Genomic DNA, 16,245 nt, shown 5'->3' on the forward strand with positions numbered 1-16,245 from the left:
AAAATGGTGGGTAGGCGAGGTTTTGCATTCAACCCGTGCGGTCCAATTCCCGGGTGGGAATTGGGCCGTGCGTTGGGCCGAGTATCCCCTTCCCATTCAACTACGAAGTACAGAGTATAGCGTTCTGTATTGGTCCGGTTTTTATTATATGTGATTATAGGTGACGTTATCTATCGTATACCCCCAAGCGCCCTGCGTTTTCAATAACTACTGTATCAATCCCGATGAAAGTGACTGTGGGGCTAAGACGCTCGAATCAGATTTACAAACTAGTCGTTTCAGGGTGCTGTACTATGCATGTCTTAGGCTTCCATGCTTCTCAATTTTGGGGGGCGAAGCAGTAGTGTCAAAATGCTATTTTAGGATTCTTTTCATTAACTACGAGCTTGAAATTGCATTAGGTTATAGGTTTAATGGCTATATTAAGTCCATGTTCCCCCTTGATGATACTGATCATTAGATTTGTATCAACTATGAACGATACCATCCCTACCCCACGTGGCTGGGTTAGCGAACCTGACGGTCGAGGAACGTGGGGTATTTTATTCACTTGCGTTGTCACAATCATTCTCTGTTGCTGGACATCCGTGGCCCCAAATTTGCCTGCTAAATCCGACGGCGAATTCAGGAGATGGAGATACAAATTCGATCTTGCTTGTATTACGCTACTCGGATCTGAATTCATATTGATGCTATCTGTGGGCCAATGGTCCTCCGCACGTTGTTCTGTTAAAGTCGGTACTCAGTTACTTCTAGGTGATGTTGAAGCTAACAGAGCAGGATTTCCATGAGGCTGGATATACGGAATGGACCATCAAGCATGCCTTCTTCGCCGACATGGGAGGCTTTTTTATCAAGCCCCTAGAAAACGATTTGCCTTCATTCCCTTTGGATGCGAAGCAGCTATATATCCTGGTTAAGGATAAATATCTCAAATATCCTAATCTGAAGGAAGAGGAAATCGAAGATAGGAACAAATCAGGTGGACTAGCTAGGTAAGTTCAAAATTACTTGACCTCTTATCTTCCTTTCGATATATTATTCTTACCTATGCAGATTGTTCACAATAGTGCAAGCCCTCTGGTTTACCTTGAACTGCATATTTCGTTTTGCCCAGGGTATTTTTGTTACAACTCTTGAGGTCACTACTCTTTCCTTCATTTTAGCCTTCCTAATAACATCATACTGCTGGTATCATAAACCCATGGATGTCAACACGCCGATCACTTTGCAGCTCAATACTTCTGTGACTACAATTCGAAACCATCATCAAGTCCCCGGATCGAAGTGGTATGAAACACCATTTGAGTACCTCTCGCGGGATCAGGGGTTTCTTGCTAGATTTTGGAGATATTACATGCAGATTCTTCACTACATGCATATACCGCTGGCAACTCGGCCTAGGCGACGACCATATGATCGCATTCCGAGTCATAATTTCCTGAATACGGATACCCGGGGTGAGATAATCGCCGCCCCGACAATTGTTTTTTTTAGCGCTCTGTATCTCATTGCGTGGAATTCTCATTTCCCCACCGCAGCGGAGAAATTACTTTGGCGTATTGCTAGTGTGAATACCCTAGCCTATGCGTTGATTGGAGCACCCCTTTGCGCATACTTTCAGAAAACTATCTTCCGAGCAGAGCTGAGACAAGAAAGGGCACAAGCTACGTTGAATCACAAACCAGAACCCAAAAGATGGATCGGCCGTCTTGCTTCAAAGCTTAGGAATATTGATCCTGAACAGGATCCTCAGTTAGAGATTCCTCTTCGGGCTTTGATTCCAGTTTCCTTTCTGTGTGGTATGTATTGCGTGAGTCGAGGGTTCATCTTGACGGAAGACTTGATTGGATTGAGAAGCTTGCCGGAGAGTGCTTTTCAGACGGTTTCATGGTCGAGATATGTACCTCATTTTTAGTCCTAGTTGGATCATGTCGATTTATTCGAAATGGTCCTTGAATATTGTCGGATTTCTTAGTCTTCTGTAGCTTAGCTTCTTTAACAATTCAATCCAATCTCACATCTCCACCATGCACTACGATGTAGTCCTTCCTGAAAGTCGTCAAATCAGAAGCGTAGGATGAGTACTAGACATTTTTGGATTGCAAAGGGTTCCTAGCCCAGATGGCGGCATATACGGGAGAGCGCTTTCTTAGAATTGTGTATTTCCCGGAATGGCTGCGTAGTCAATTGGCTTGATCAAAAAGCTTCGCACTTTGAAAATCCATGGAGGTAAATTGCAGGGCTAGAATCTTGATTTATTATTAAAAATAAAACTCAAAGAAATAGATCTATCTATTAAAAAGGCGTACTAGAATACTATTTCTCTTTATTCTGAAGATAGGGGATTATGCTGTGGTATAAATTATTAGAGATTTAATTATATCTTAGTAAAGAATCACTAACTATCTATTACCCTTTATTTCTAAGATCCTCGATCGACTTTTAAAGCTAAGGTACTTTAGTAAAGTTAATATTAAAGATATTCGCCGTGCAAACCATGCCGGCCTACTTTCTGGCCTTTTTCTCAAAGATCTCCAGGACCGCATCGTTCGAGGAAGCCGCTGCCACATCGATCGCCGTCTGCTGCGCGTTGTTCTCCATCATCGGATCTAAGCCCACATCCATGAGTTCCTGGAAGCGTACGACATCGCCGGCCGCGGCGACATGCAGTAGCCCTCTACCCTCATTGTCCGTGACGAGGAAGTTGGCGCCCAGCTCCTGTAGCAGTGCTATGCTCCCCTGCTCTCGCGGCACCTCATATTTATCACCCCGGAGTTGACGCTTCACACAGTCCCGGTCGTATAGATCGCCGGAGCCTTGCGGGTACCGGTGAGCGAACTTGAACAGCGGCGTCTCGCCTAGCATGTTGCGTCCGTTGATGTCGGCCCCGCCACTGACGAGATCTCGAAGTAATTGACGAAGCCCTGCCGTGCCGAGATCATTTGCCAGAATGTGCAGCACACCTTCGCCGTGCTTGTTCGTCACTAGCGGGGACGCACCCGCTGATAGCAGACTTTGCACCGGGTCCGTTTCAGCCGCTGAATCAACGGCCCGACGTACGGCATACATCAACGCAGTATCGCCTTGAAAGTCGGCAAGATGTACCAGCTCGGGCGCCAGGTTGATCATAGCCTTCAAAGTGGCCCTCCACTCTGGTGAGATAGTCCACTTGTGGCTAAGTAGGCATGTCAAGATCGTTCGGCCAAGGGCATCTTGTGCAGTGAGATCGGCGCCAAGTCCTACCAAGCGCTGGAAAACACTTTCGCCTTGTAGTTCATCATCAGTGGAGTTGTTGGGATCACTGGGCTTGTCGATGAAGTCTGCTCTCAAGCATGCAGCATGTAGAATAGTGAGTCCCTGTGGATTCCTGTAGTTGACATCAAGCCCGGGAACTAGGAACAGTTGCATATGAACGCCCCCGACAGCTAGAATCAGCTCGTGCAACAAGGTCGCTTCACGGTGATCAACAGTCACGTCTAAGGGCGATGCTCCCTTTTTGAAAATGATGGATGCCGGACTTGAACTTGGCCTGGTGCTCTCTTCCAAAAAGAGGTAGTTAGAAAGGGGGTTCGCTCCGTGGTCGATGAGGATCTTAATGATCTCAGTAACAATGGCATTTTCAACTGTTGGCCTCCAGAAACCATCGTCTGGGTGCGGTTTGATGAACAACATGCCCGCTGCGCGCAACGCTGGATCTAGATCTACGTCGGGATATGCTCCATCATCTCTTACGTGCAAAAGCTCACGAAGTGTATCGACCTGACCAGCTTCGACTGCCGATGCGATGTCATCAGGCATAACTATGGCTCCGTGCTTCATCAGCAGTCGGACCATCAGGACATCATTGCTGGCCATGCTGAGGCAGCTTTTGCCCCTCTTGGTTATGGCGTGAATGTCGGCTCCAGACTTGAGAAGACGTTTCACTGCATCGTAAGAATGAGGTCTAGGCTTGAGGACTGTCCCGCCACTGATTGCCATGTGTAGAGGTGTGAGGCCACCCTTGATGCGGAGATTTATGTCGATCCCCGGCACCTTCAGGAGATAACCCAAGGCATGGTGAACATGCCACCAGCGCAAGCCTTGCGCAACGTAATGAAGAGCTGAGTCACTATATGCTAGTACGCGATTATCCTCAATGTAATCTGTACCCCAAGTCCTCTCATTTACATCGACGTGAAATTCCTCAACGAGCGATACAACGACCTTATGATTGGGAAGGTCGCGCTGCACGGCTTCGATGAGGAATGGTTTCGGGATGCTCTTCACATCTGACTCAAAGGAATGCACAACTCGTCCCTCTGCTTGCGTTTCGCTCGCCGGTCGGTTGGCGCACCATAGCCCTGATTTAGAGCTATCTCCAAAAGCGTGCCAATCGCCATGACCGAGCGCGCGTTTCGCCTCAATCATACCGATCTCCCTGACTAACTGGGCGAAACCGTGCTGGACTAGTACCGCAAAGTGGCTGAAATGGTACTTGTCACGAGGATCCGGGAGAAACCTCGTGCCGCGCTTGGCAAGCTCCTTCACCAGTCGATACTGTCTTTGACTGTACTGTGTTAAATCGTAGTAGAAGCAAATATAGAAGTAATTTCTTACCGCCGAAAAAGAATGAAATTGTAAGCGTTCGGTTCGCCGGTCTCAACCCGTGGAAAGCGTTCTGATGAGGCTAGTGTAGGATCATATGCAGGAGCGCTGACTGGAAGGACAGTGGAGTAAGGGGATGACTTGCCTGGCTCGACCCAGAGCGAACGGGGAATTTGATCAACAATGCAACTGGCTGTGTATGCCTTGCCATGCCATATACAGTCCCCTATAATCCCGCGAGCATAGGGCTGTCTCGTCGGTCCGAGCCCGGAAGTGTCAGCACCAAACTCAACTAGCAATGTTACAATCTCCTCAAGCCTAGCAGTATCGCTAGAGACATCTGCCCTGATCTCCCTTTGAGTCAGCGGATCAAGATTGACGTGGCATGTCGCCTTGCGAAACGCGTTCTCTTCTTCAAACTCGCTGCAGGCTTTGAACAAATTGACGCCTGCGTTCGCATTCGCCCCTGCTTCGAAAAGGATCATCACAGTCTCGGGTCTACCGCTTCGTACAGCGTAATAGAGCGGACTAACTCCACTTACATCTTTCGCATCGATGCCGTCAATACGAAATTTGTCGCCATCCTCTTTCGGGAGAAGCCCATCCGAATTTGCGCGTGGCTTCCGGCGTGACAATTTGCGCAGCGAATGCACGAGCATGCCGACAATATTGCTCTCTTGTGCGCGAGCAGCCAGATGCAGTGGGGTAAGACCCTCGTGGGTAAGGGCTCGAGGATCGGCGCCGGCCTTCAAGAGTTTCTGAGTACAATATTCCGTTCGAGTCGACGCAACGTGCAAAGCTGTTACGCCGGCATGGTCCGGAGTATCGACGTTCTTCATTTGTGCGATGATGAAGTCAATTGGTATAGGATCATCGTCGTATCGTTTAGCATCGTCGGGGTATGCGTCGCAGAGAACGTGAAGTGGCGTGCGGCCAAGGTGCTATATATTCATCATTTGGTCAGCAACGGTTCTCTTTTAATACATAAGCAGCTTCACGGAACACAATAACCTACGTTCTGCTGGTTGATATCGAGGCCAAGAATGCAGACAAGATGCTCCCAGAGCGGATTTACCCACTTACGACCATATGCCTCTTTCGATTCCTCTCTGGCTGCAAGTTCATGGAGTAGTGAGTTCCCATCGTAATCAACTATAGTATGGTCAAGACCGATTGCTAGCAGGAAGTCGAAACGGGGAGTGTCCCTTCGATCTTCGGAGCCGATTAGTTGCGTTTTGATAGCCTCATGCAGACAAGTCCTTCCCCTAAAGTCTCGCAAGCGTGGAGAGGCCCCGTGATCAAGAAGGAACAGAACATCGTCGCGAGTCTGGCTATCGTCGTCATCTTTCAGCTTCGGCATCTGTGAGATCCGATGCCAGAAGATGCTGTGCCCCGCGTGATCCCGCGCATTGATGTCTGCACCCGCTGCCAGCAATAGGGCCCAAATTCCTTCGGCATCCTGGGACTTGAACGAACACATCAAGGCGGTTTGGCCTTGGCGATTGCGTTCATCTGGCTCAACACCGCTTTCAAGGAGAGCATTAACTATCTTCTGCTGCTTGTTAGCTTTTGAGCGGTTATCGCAACGTCAGCCTGGCGACCTAGCTTACCGGTGTCGCGTATTTTTCCAGTGCGACATGAAGGGTGCTGTCACCGACCGAGTTGAGGACGCTGGCGTCTGCCCCACACTCTAAGAGTAGTTGTACTTTGACTTCGTTATAATGCTCTGCTAGGGCCACGAGAAGGGGTGTGTCTCCGTAAACGTCCTTCACGTTGACGTCGGCGCCGCCCTGTTCCACCAGAAGAGGGACGCAAGCCGGGACTCGTGAGTAATAGAGCGGTGTCCGACCTTGGGAGTCCACCGCGTCAGCCGAAGCCCCAGCCTCCATGAGAAGCCGGGCCAAATAGTAAGACACCTCGACGATGTGATGCAGCCCGGTTGTTCCATCGTCAGTCTGGCGGTGAACATCAGCGCCAGCATTAATGAGAAGCGTGGCTATCTCGTAGCAGTCGCCCTCGTCCCAACCATCATAGCAGTGCGAGAGACCAGGCAGGCCGTAGAGAGCATGGAGACAAGTGAACTGGGCATGGGAGCCATTGGGCTTCTTGGAAGTAGTGGCCGATCCGAACAGCTCCGCCTAAAGTTCATTCAATATCTCTGGGTCGGCGCTAGCTCCGAGCAATGCCTCCACAGTATTCAAATCCCTACTTAAGCAGGCCTTGAACAGAGCAGTGCTGCCGCGGGCCATGGTGTCAACCTCCACGCCTGGCTGTGACAACATTTGCTTGACGACTCGGGCCTGCCCGGTCCGCGCAGCCCAAGCAAGGCACCTGTGCATCGCTTCGAGGTCAAGATGTGGTAAGAATACGTCAAGCACCTCTACATGCCCGTGTTCACATGCGTGTTCGAGGGCTGGTTCACCGCTGCCGTGGTTTGCGTAGCCCCCGGCCTTCGCATGGTTGGTGAGACCTACCGATGTCAAAGGGTCAACGCCAGCCTCCAACAGAACCTTCACAACTTTGTGATGATTTTTTCTAGCAGCCTCGTGCAGTGGCTTCCGTCCACTCAATCCATCCTGGTGATCTGGGTCGGCGCCCGCGGCTATTAGTTCGCCCACTGTAGCAGCATGGCCATGAGAAGCAGCCCACCATCTATTAGGCCAGGTTAAATCGTCCTTTGCCTCGGTTAGGTTTGGCAACTCACAGTGGTGTTTTGCCCGTAATGTCGCATGTGTCCATGTCGTCAGACCAGTCCGTAACGAGCTTCCTCGTATATGCTACAAGGCCATACCTCCCTGTGAGGTGTAGGACCGAAAACTTTCGTGCATTCGATGCATATCCAGGCCAGGTCACCTCGAGCCATGCCTTAACGGACCTATCAATACTGAGGAACTGCTCAAGAACCTCGTTGATCTCATCTTGCGGATGGCACACCGCCTCTGAGTTTCGGATATGAACGTGCCAGTTGCTAGTAGCATACTCAAAGAACGGAAACTTCATGCGTAGCTCGCATATATGGTGCGGAATCCGTTTAGACTTCGTATGATCGTATGGCTCATCACCAAAGCCCTCTGTCTCGTCGCTGTCATCAATCGTAATCTCGACTTCATCAAGACATTGAGTCATCAACAAATACCGCAGGCACGATAGAGCAAGCTTGGCATGGGATAGCCCAGGTAGCAGCACTAGATAGCCATTATCGTCCTCAGATCGTGTAGCACCATTAAGGTACTCGGTGAAGGAATGGTGAACGACGGACACCGTCTCGTCTGGTAGTATCTCCAGAAGCGGTCCACACGCAGTCCTAATAAGGTCCTTTATAGCCCTTAGATCCTGGCCTAGACTAGAGTCTTCGGTAACCCTGCACATCTCGGCGAGTTCGAGTAGTCGTAGCGGCCTTGTTGCATGCGTAACAGACTGGAGAAGGAGGTGCTGGACGCTCGGTGATATGCCGGATCGTTTAGCATGTTCTCGCAACAGATCGGTGTAAAGAACATTGAGATCTGCGGGAAGATTTGCTAAAACGGCCCTAATGTCGACGCCTGTCTCAAGAAAGGCCTCCATGGCCAATTTTGCGTAGAGAAAGATACCGTTTGCTCGGCCAGGTACGGCATTCACGATTACACTCCACTCGCTCTGAGGAATCTTTGATTCCGACAGCAAGGTATGCACATAGGTTGAGATGTCGACATCCACGAGTCGCTCCTCCAGTCGGATATGGAGAGCTGGCGTCTGGTGCATGGGAATCTCGAGTCTGGGAATAGGTCGACTCGTGACCAGGACCTTAACCTTCGTGGGCCTCCACTGGCTAAGCGACCCGAGGGCCTGAATGAAGGTATCGTTTCCAGTATCCATCTCGTCGAGAGCATCGGCGATGCAGAAGACTTTATCGGGCAGAGCACGGAACGCCATCTGCAGATCCTTTAACAGATCGCCAGTCGACAATGAGCTTAACGATATTTCATTCTCGATATACGTCAAAAGCTTGTGTTGTAGTGGCGGGCTATACTTCAAAACCTGATCCATCCAATCCCGAAGTAGGCCCTGCGGGTTATGGTTGGCTGCGATAATCTGTCGGAAAAAGAAGAACAGCACTGGACAGCCAGGGTTCGCCTTGCCGAGGTCATCAATCAATTTGGCAGTGTGGACGGATTTTCCAGACCCAGGGATGCCTTTGATCCAGAGCAGGCCACATTCATTCTCTTGAAGCCATCGCCGATATCCATCGGTAGAGGTAAGCCATTGTCCGGTCCCCGGCGAGTGGGATGCGAGATGCTTGCGGAATTCGCCGGCGGCAATGGCGTACGAAGTTGGCTCCAGCCACTCTCGAATTATCTTGATCTCCTCTATCGATACTGGGAGGATATTTTCAGGATTGTAGTTGCTCACGTCATCTCGATCGATGATACTGACATCAGTCTCGCTGCCCGACATCGTGAGCAATGCGGGGAGAAGTTTCTCTACTACTATCTCGAGAATCACTCCCTCGAACTAATACTGTGATGTTCCAAAGACTCGTTCGCCAGTCGATGGCTATCGAAGTATTGAGGTGATAACAGTCGGTGTACAGGTGAAAAGGGAAAAGTGCAGGTCACAGCGCACGTAGGGCCATGATGCCTGACCGGGGACCAATCACTAAGGTTGGCGCCCGGCCCACCCCCAGGCATTAATGTATTTTGACGGCTTCTAGAAAGGGGTACCAAAAACTAGTTCCTGATGACGAGAAGCCGTATCCTGTCGATTACAACAGAAAAAACGGCTAAGCGCCCAGGTTGGATGGTTCGGGCACCAGTCGAAGAGGCTCTTCATGGCAGCCGATGTGCACGACACCTTCTCACCGCCTATCCCCCCTACCTCACTGTTTCGACTGGCGGGCACTTGCTGCCATCTTTGGCGACACACACTTTGATGTTGGTACTGTCACATGCATGTAGGCGATCTTTCTCAATAGCGACTTCGCGCGATGGCTTTAGCGGTAGCGACTTTCAGACATGCGGAACTCTGTAAACTTGCCACGTCGAGCTCTATAACTCTATTCAGATTTCGGTGTGTTGTTTTGAGCTTATTTACATTCCTCTTCGCTGTTGAGTCTGTTGGGGGAAATAGTGTGGAGGTACTTAAACCTCCACGCTTCGGGGGCCAGTTGCCATCGATCGACTGTAAGAAAAGACAGTAGGGAAAGCACAGTACAGTAGTAGTAGTAGAACTCATTTATCCCGACCTCGCGCAAGTTGATTTCCCAACTAGACGAAAATACGAACCCGCACTTAGCCTACTGGGTTATTATGAACTTGTAATGCTTGCACTGAGGGAGCACGTGCAACTGACCTTCACCAACTAGAATGTGGATACTTAGCAAGAACTGAATGCCAACATCTTTTTGAAACCAAGGACTACATACAATATAGGGGTCTCTCAGTTGCTGACCATTGTATGTTTGGGTAAACGCTTGACTGGTTCAACCCGTGTTTCAGGCACCTCAAATGAAACATATGCAATAGCCAGAGCCTCCGATCGCAACACTCAAAAAGTGGTGATCTCGGAGAATTTTCGTGATAGCCACCAGTCAGGGGCCACCAAAGACTAGGGGGACTCCGCAGGTGGCAAATCTAGCGGAGAAAGCGTCGAACTAAAACCCAACTAAAAAGCCTATAAGAAGGCTAAAGGGATTGATAAGGGGCCTGGAAGGACTAGCTAGCGTCCCCGGTCTCAGCTACGCCACAAGAGATTCCTTGCACCGATTCATCTCATAGGCTAAATTAAGTGTGTTGAATGTCAATCTTCGCGCATTGTACTCCATACTCCATACTCCGTACATTATGCAATATACCGATCTTTTTCAGGGCAAACCTTAGTTTTTCTCTAAAATGTCCGTATTCGTTTAAAGGTAACGGATTTGCAAATGGGTTCTCCGGTATTGACACATTTTACATATAACGATCGTCCCTACTCCGTAATGTCTATCAACTTCGGCAGTCAACTAAATCAGGTCATTAAAATTAGGCTAGGGGCTATTCTTGACCAAAACTCAAAATAGATACCTAGGTACCCATACAACATATTGTATCTGTAAAATAAAGTGGACGCGGGATTCATACCCAATTCTTCCATAATATTCAGATCAAAAAAAAAGTCGCCCCCCCCCCCCAAAACGCACAGCCATCACAGCGTCCAAGGGGCAGCTAGCAGCGGTAGCCCCTCGGATTGGATCTGGCGGAGTCCACAGCGGAACAAGCGCAAACCAGTGGGGTTGCGACCAAGTGGTTCATCGCCTTTTTTGAAAGACGATTCTGTTTATTTGTTGGTACAATTACCGATGGGGACTTCATTTTTTGCCCCTCTGGACCAAGATTCAATGAATTGTACTAAACCGAAATAGTGAGCAGTTTTCTTGAAATATATCCTTCGTATTTCTCTATTCTACTAAACCGGGCAAGTGCGATCGGCTTTAGTGATCGGCTTTAGGGGATGGGTTTTATTTTCAATTATTTTCCGGCTTTTTTTTCCCATCTCGAAGGCGCAATATTGGTTCATTTGCTGTTTTTGTACGTTAGCTCCGAGATTACCCCCTAGCCTCGGCTGATTTCCGTTGGTCCCGGTTAGAGAGAGGGAATTGACTCGCGATTTGTATATGGATTGAGAGTGTATATAGATGCAATATGCATATATCCATCTATCCATCCGATCTAATAAAACCTGGACAGAACAAATAAAAACCCCTGATAATGTGAAACTTGTAGCAAAAGTCGCCCATACCCAATGTATAGGATCGCTCGCCGTATTAATGCTGACCAAAAGAAAGAAGCCGCTGGACAAAGAACCAAGAAAAGAAAAGAAATAAGATCGCTAGATGTGAAAACCCAAACCCAAAAACAGGGCTCCGACAGACGCTACGCCGCCGACCAGATGTGAAAAGACAGAGACTCAGAGTCGAAAGAAGAACAGTCCTCTATGAACCTTTTCAGCCGCACGAACTACGCGGCCGTGAATTCTGCGAAGACGAGTCATGCATGATATCCGGTGCCCGGGGACCAACCATCCAATCTTCCATAGCGAGCCATTCACTCCAGCTGCGCTCGGCAGCCTCGATCTCGGCGTCGAGGGTCCCCTGCAAAGGACGGAGAAATGGAATGGTCTCCAACGGCGGAATGTCATAGTCCTTTTTCACGGAGGCCCAGCCGCCGCTCTTTGCCGCGAAGAGGTAGTTGCGGCGCTCTTGCTCGTGCATGGGTCCCACACCGCTATCCCAGTCGTCGCCGAAGAAACCGTGCAACACGCCTGGGAAGTCCATTCCTGTTGCGACTAGGCGGCGGATGTAGGGGATCAATGAGATGGAGGGTGGGCCTGGGGGTTGTGTGCCGGGGGGTTGTGTGCCGGGGGGTTGTGTGCCGGGTGGGATGTGGTCGGTAGAGGAAGAGGATGGTGAGGTTGAGTTGAAGATTGGGTTCGGTTGGCGCTGGAAGGGGAGTCGGATGTTTAAGAATGTGGAGAGGGCCTGAACGGGGACGCTGTGTTGGGCATGATCTAGAAAGTAACGTTGACAGCTTTGATAGTGGGGGTACCATTCAAATATATCGAAGTTGTCGTCTGATCTTCCTGGTGAGGCACCAGTTAGACCGATCATGGTGGCCGGGTCGAATTGTGGATGGGAGTTCATGGATGTGTGTGGTGAAGGTGAGGGCGAATAGGATGTTGAGGTTGATGTTGAAGTTTGTAGTCCTGGAGGATCTACTTGTCTAATTTTTTCCCGATGCTTTTCTTAGTTCGTGTTCTTTCTCTCTTTGTTTGCTGGTCTGTTCGGGGCTGCGCCTTTTTTTCCCGAGTTCTGGGAATCCAGTGGGGTCGAATTGCGGCCCCAAATTGAGTGAACTGGAGGGGTAGTTGGGATGAAAGACAGACTGGGAAGGGATTGTTACTTGAAAAAAATATCCCTACCTCGACGGACTAAGAGAGATACTCGGCGTCGTGAAGGGGAAGTTGGGGAGGGCGGTGCAGAACGGAACAGGTCCCTGATGGTCCCGAGTCCGCCGCGAGATTGGGGCTTGTTGATGGACATTTGTTAGGGAACCATCTAGGGTGTTCAGGCGAGAGATTGGGGGTATGTTCAACAAGGAATACCCATTGGGAATATTATGTATGAAGCAAAAGAACCGTAGACATACATGTGTGTTCCAATTCCCCAAAGAGGAAAAGAGAAGAAGAAAGAGAAAGAGAAAGAGAAAGAGAAAGAGAAGAGGGAAATCGAAGTAAAATTGGAAGTGAAGAGGGAAAAAAAGATATCAGGATTGTTCTGGAACGTCCATAGAAGAGAAATGGGGTTTCTAGGACTAATAAGAGACAGAAGTCAACGTGTATACGGAGTATTTCTGAATCGGATCCATCGACGGGTCTATCCGGTCAGGCCAATCATTCTGAGATCTGCCTAACCACGGGTTGACTGTGGATATCGATCTAGGGCAAGTTTTGGTTTTGGGTTTTTTTTATATTTTTATATTTATATATATAAATTAATATATAAATTAATACGCTTATATTACATTTCCATTCCCCGGTACGGAGTACCTAGATACTTATTATCAATCCCGGCTCCTCTCTCATTACTGATCTCAACCACTTAGGATGTCGTCTTACACGTCTTATTGGCCCGAGGCAAAATGACATGCTAATAATACCCATCTCCTTTTGGCAAAAGGGCTTCTGGTTCATGTCATAGCTTCATCGAATCATAACCAGATCAACACTGGATCAGAAAGGGAAAAAAAAGGGGGCCCCTTCAAGACTAGGACCTCCTGGTCTGTGTTCAACCACTAAGCCCGGACTGGCCTACTCGCTGCAAGGCGTCTAGTCATGATTGGAATATTAGTCCACGAGAACATCTGCCTATTCCAGTACCAGCACTCTCAATTAAATGAATGACTAGTTAGAGGATAGTATTAAATATATTGAACCATGTGCCCTGCATTATAGTACCCCTCGTCATGATCACTGTACTCCATAGCAATAATAGAATCAGGAATCATACTAGAAGTGTCATATTTATAGTGGGTTTGTATACTCCGTCAAACATAGATACGGAGTAGTTGATCTGTGGCTCCGTTACTCCGTACTATGTACGGAGTACATACCCCTTCCTGCCAAGTTCCCACAGACCGGGTTCTTCAATATCGCGTGCAGCACATAAGACCCGGAACCCACTTCGGCTGTTTTTATCTGTCTCCATCTTTCAATTCTTCAGGATTTCTTATATTCTCATTATATGCATTAATACTTCTTACAAAAAAAACTCCCACATTTTCTTTAGTCGAAATGAGACACAACCTCACAAATGTAACCACAGATGGCGTCACTGGAGCACACGAGCTAGGATCTACTAAACAAAAAGGGCAGGGACCACTCATCGAGCTGTGAGAGTCAGAGCCCCCTTTAGCGGGGAGTTCAAGCTCTGACCCGATCGCGACTCCCAGATAAGAAATGACAGAGCTGATCTTTAGGGGGAATGACCATCTCTGTACTCCGTATGGAGTATTCTGCTTCATATTGAATACCAATTACGAATTCAATCTCGGTGTCTGGTTGTTTTTAATTTTTTTAATTTTTCTACTCCTTTTCTGGTGTCAATATGGGTCCCCCCCCCTTTCAGCTGCACAAAATCTGGTGGCGCCGGGCCAAGGGGTAAGTTAAGGGCGGGACTATGCCCGTCGCATTCCCCTTGACAGTTTTTGTTTGAGATTATATGGTGTCGCAGGTTTCAACTGGTTCGAGTCTAATGCATTCATATCTGACCCAATTCTAATTTTTGTGCTCCGTATGAATCCGAGCAATCCGATCATTCTATTCTCTCTTTTCCGCCACCCCCGTGGAATTCGCCACATAAATTCGCCACATGCGGAGCTCCAATCAGGTCCGCTCCTTCCATTTGACGGGTGACGGGCAATTGCTCTACAATATATGACCTGTGTCGATATTCAGCTAGGAGGTGCAGTTCGAGTCAGCCAGTCGGAATAACGAAGTGGTCAAGATGCAAGAAGGGTGTCATTAATGAACCCCGGGCTGAAGATGCAGCGAATTCAATTGACCATCCAGTAACTGCTGCCACTCGAAACTCGATAATCATGACCGCCTCGCATAGCTCTTGCCAAATTCGATCATATCCCGCACAATATATGCATCTCTCCGATGGTTTACTATATGCACCGAAGACCCCAACCAACGGAAAGCGCGGCTGGCACTTCGGTCTGCCGATTGATGATACCCCATTGCTTCTCTTTCATCGGAGCAGAACCAACATCCCGACCATTTATGATGCATCTCGTTTGATACCATGTGAGCATGTGAGCCGACGCTTGCTGGAGGATGCAGTCTGTCCGAACTCGACACACCTCGAACCCGACCACTAGTACGCAGTATCCACGATCAAGTTTGCGGATACCCCTGGAAATGTTGCGGAGCGGGTACATAAATTAAGGGGAATTTCAAGCTGCTGCCCGATGATTATACCCTATGTCATTGGTACAAGCACTTGAAACAAGTCGGTCGCTGTGGATACTGTGTTGTTCCAAGACAGCATGGTTATATGATCAAGTGCTATGCAATGCAGCTGGTGGCTGACAGGTAACGGGATAAAGCTCTGTAGCGAGTTGGCGACCGGGCTTCATTGCCAACAGCGTACGAGTACGCTGTATAGCTTTGTATTCTCGGTCCTATTGATCCTCAACTACCAATAGTATTAGCGATACCTAGGTACGGAGTACGCAGAACACAAACATAGGTTTTCGTCGACCGCCATATTCAAGTTATGTTAAAAGCGCCGAATCCTTTTTGTGATCAATAAATCTTCCAACATCGACGAGTCGCAGTGTTGCGAACACTTATCCCAGTATTTCCTAATCGGCGTCGCAACTCGCTACGCCCAATCATCACATCACTCACACATGTCGTAACGAAGAACATATATAGACACAGGCATAGCACATCAACATCCCCCGTCAAGAATGGAAAAGCGGTGAGTCCTACATCCTCTTCACCAGATCGCTCGCGTTTATATATCTGAGCGGTGTCAAACACGATCTATCAACTCACACCTTAACATCCGACACGTGTCACCATACAACGCGAAGCAGTTAAATATGATAGCCCCGATCTCTACACAAATAAAAAGAAAAACAATAGCGAACAGCGCGAAGATCATCGCATTATTTGATCCATCTCCATTCCCTTTTCTACCCTCTATATAATATGTCGTACAATTCTTTATTCCGTACCCCGCGAATAGCGCGACATTGGCGATCACTAGCCCACCCGGTCGGCAGGAACGCAGCGCCCCCGGGGGCCAGGCGACGCTCTTATGTAAACCCGTGTGTCATGGACGCACGGTGTCATCGATAGGGAAATACTGGACGAATGGGAGGTTTGCTATTATCATTTTGATGTGCGGGATCGGTTGTTGCGGAGAACGCCGTTTTCCTTTGATCTGGTTGTCCGGGGAAATGGATATCCACCATCCACTTCCGGGTGGCTTGGTGGATATGTACCTTCGTTGACAGATATTATAACGTAGGTATGTACCTTTGAAGGTTTGATATATTTTCTATGGGGTAAGTGGTACATACAGTATAGCGCTGGATAATATTGTAACAGTACTCCGTACTCCGTACTGGT

General features: G+C 48.7%; 4 protein-coding genes across 4 annotated transcripts; 2 read left to right on the forward strand and 2 right to left on the reverse strand.

The window, feature by feature from the left end:
• Positions 1 to 473: 473 nt before the first annotated feature.
• N7455_005723 (uncharacterized protein) lies at positions 474 to 2,021 on the forward strand (the record flags this gene model as incomplete). Its single annotated transcript, XM_065605105.1, has 3 exons — positions 474 to 738; positions 776 to 995; positions 1,057 to 2,021. The coding sequence occupies 3 exons, from the start codon at positions 474 to 476 to the stop codon at positions 1,916 to 1,918; spliced, it is 1,347 nt and encodes a 448-aa protein (XP_065462005.1). The 3' UTR covers positions 1,919 to 2,021.
• Positions 2,022 to 2,508: 487 nt separating this feature from the next.
• On the reverse strand, positions 2,509 to 9,021 carry N7455_005724 (uncharacterized protein; the record flags this gene model as incomplete). Its single annotated transcript, XM_065605106.1, has 6 exons — positions 2,509 to 4,549; positions 4,600 to 5,528; positions 5,603 to 6,139; positions 6,198 to 6,725; positions 6,780 to 7,239; positions 7,292 to 9,021. The coding sequence occupies 6 exons, from the start codon at positions 9,019 to 9,021 to the stop codon at positions 2,509 to 2,511; spliced, it is 6,225 nt and encodes a 2,074-aa protein (XP_065462006.1).
• Positions 9,022 to 11,548: 2,527 nt separating this feature from the next.
• On the reverse strand, positions 11,549 to 12,244 carry N7455_005725 (uncharacterized protein; the record flags this gene model as incomplete). Its single annotated transcript, XM_040959487.2, has 1 exon — positions 11,549 to 12,244. One exon carries the CDS (start codon positions 12,242 to 12,244, stop codon positions 11,549 to 11,551), a length of 696 nt encoding a protein of 231 aa, XP_040810057.2.
• Positions 12,245 to 14,699: 2,455 nt separating this feature from the next.
• Positions 14,700 to 14,984, forward strand: N7455_005726 (uncharacterized protein; the record flags this gene model as incomplete). The annotated part of the gene is made up of 1 exon (XM_065605107.1): positions 14,700 to 14,984. The coding sequence occupies one exon, from the start codon at positions 14,700 to 14,702 to the stop codon at positions 14,982 to 14,984; it is 285 nt and encodes a 94-aa protein (XP_065462007.1).
• Positions 14,985 to 16,245: the final 1,261 nt, after the last annotated feature.

This window comes from Penicillium solitum, assembly GCF_028829755.1.
Source record: "Penicillium solitum strain IBT 25940 chromosome Unknown utg000003l_segment0_segment0, whole genome shotgun sequence".
Classification (NCBI taxonomy): Eukaryota; Fungi; Ascomycota; class Eurotiomycetes; order Eurotiales; family Aspergillaceae; genus Penicillium; species Penicillium solitum.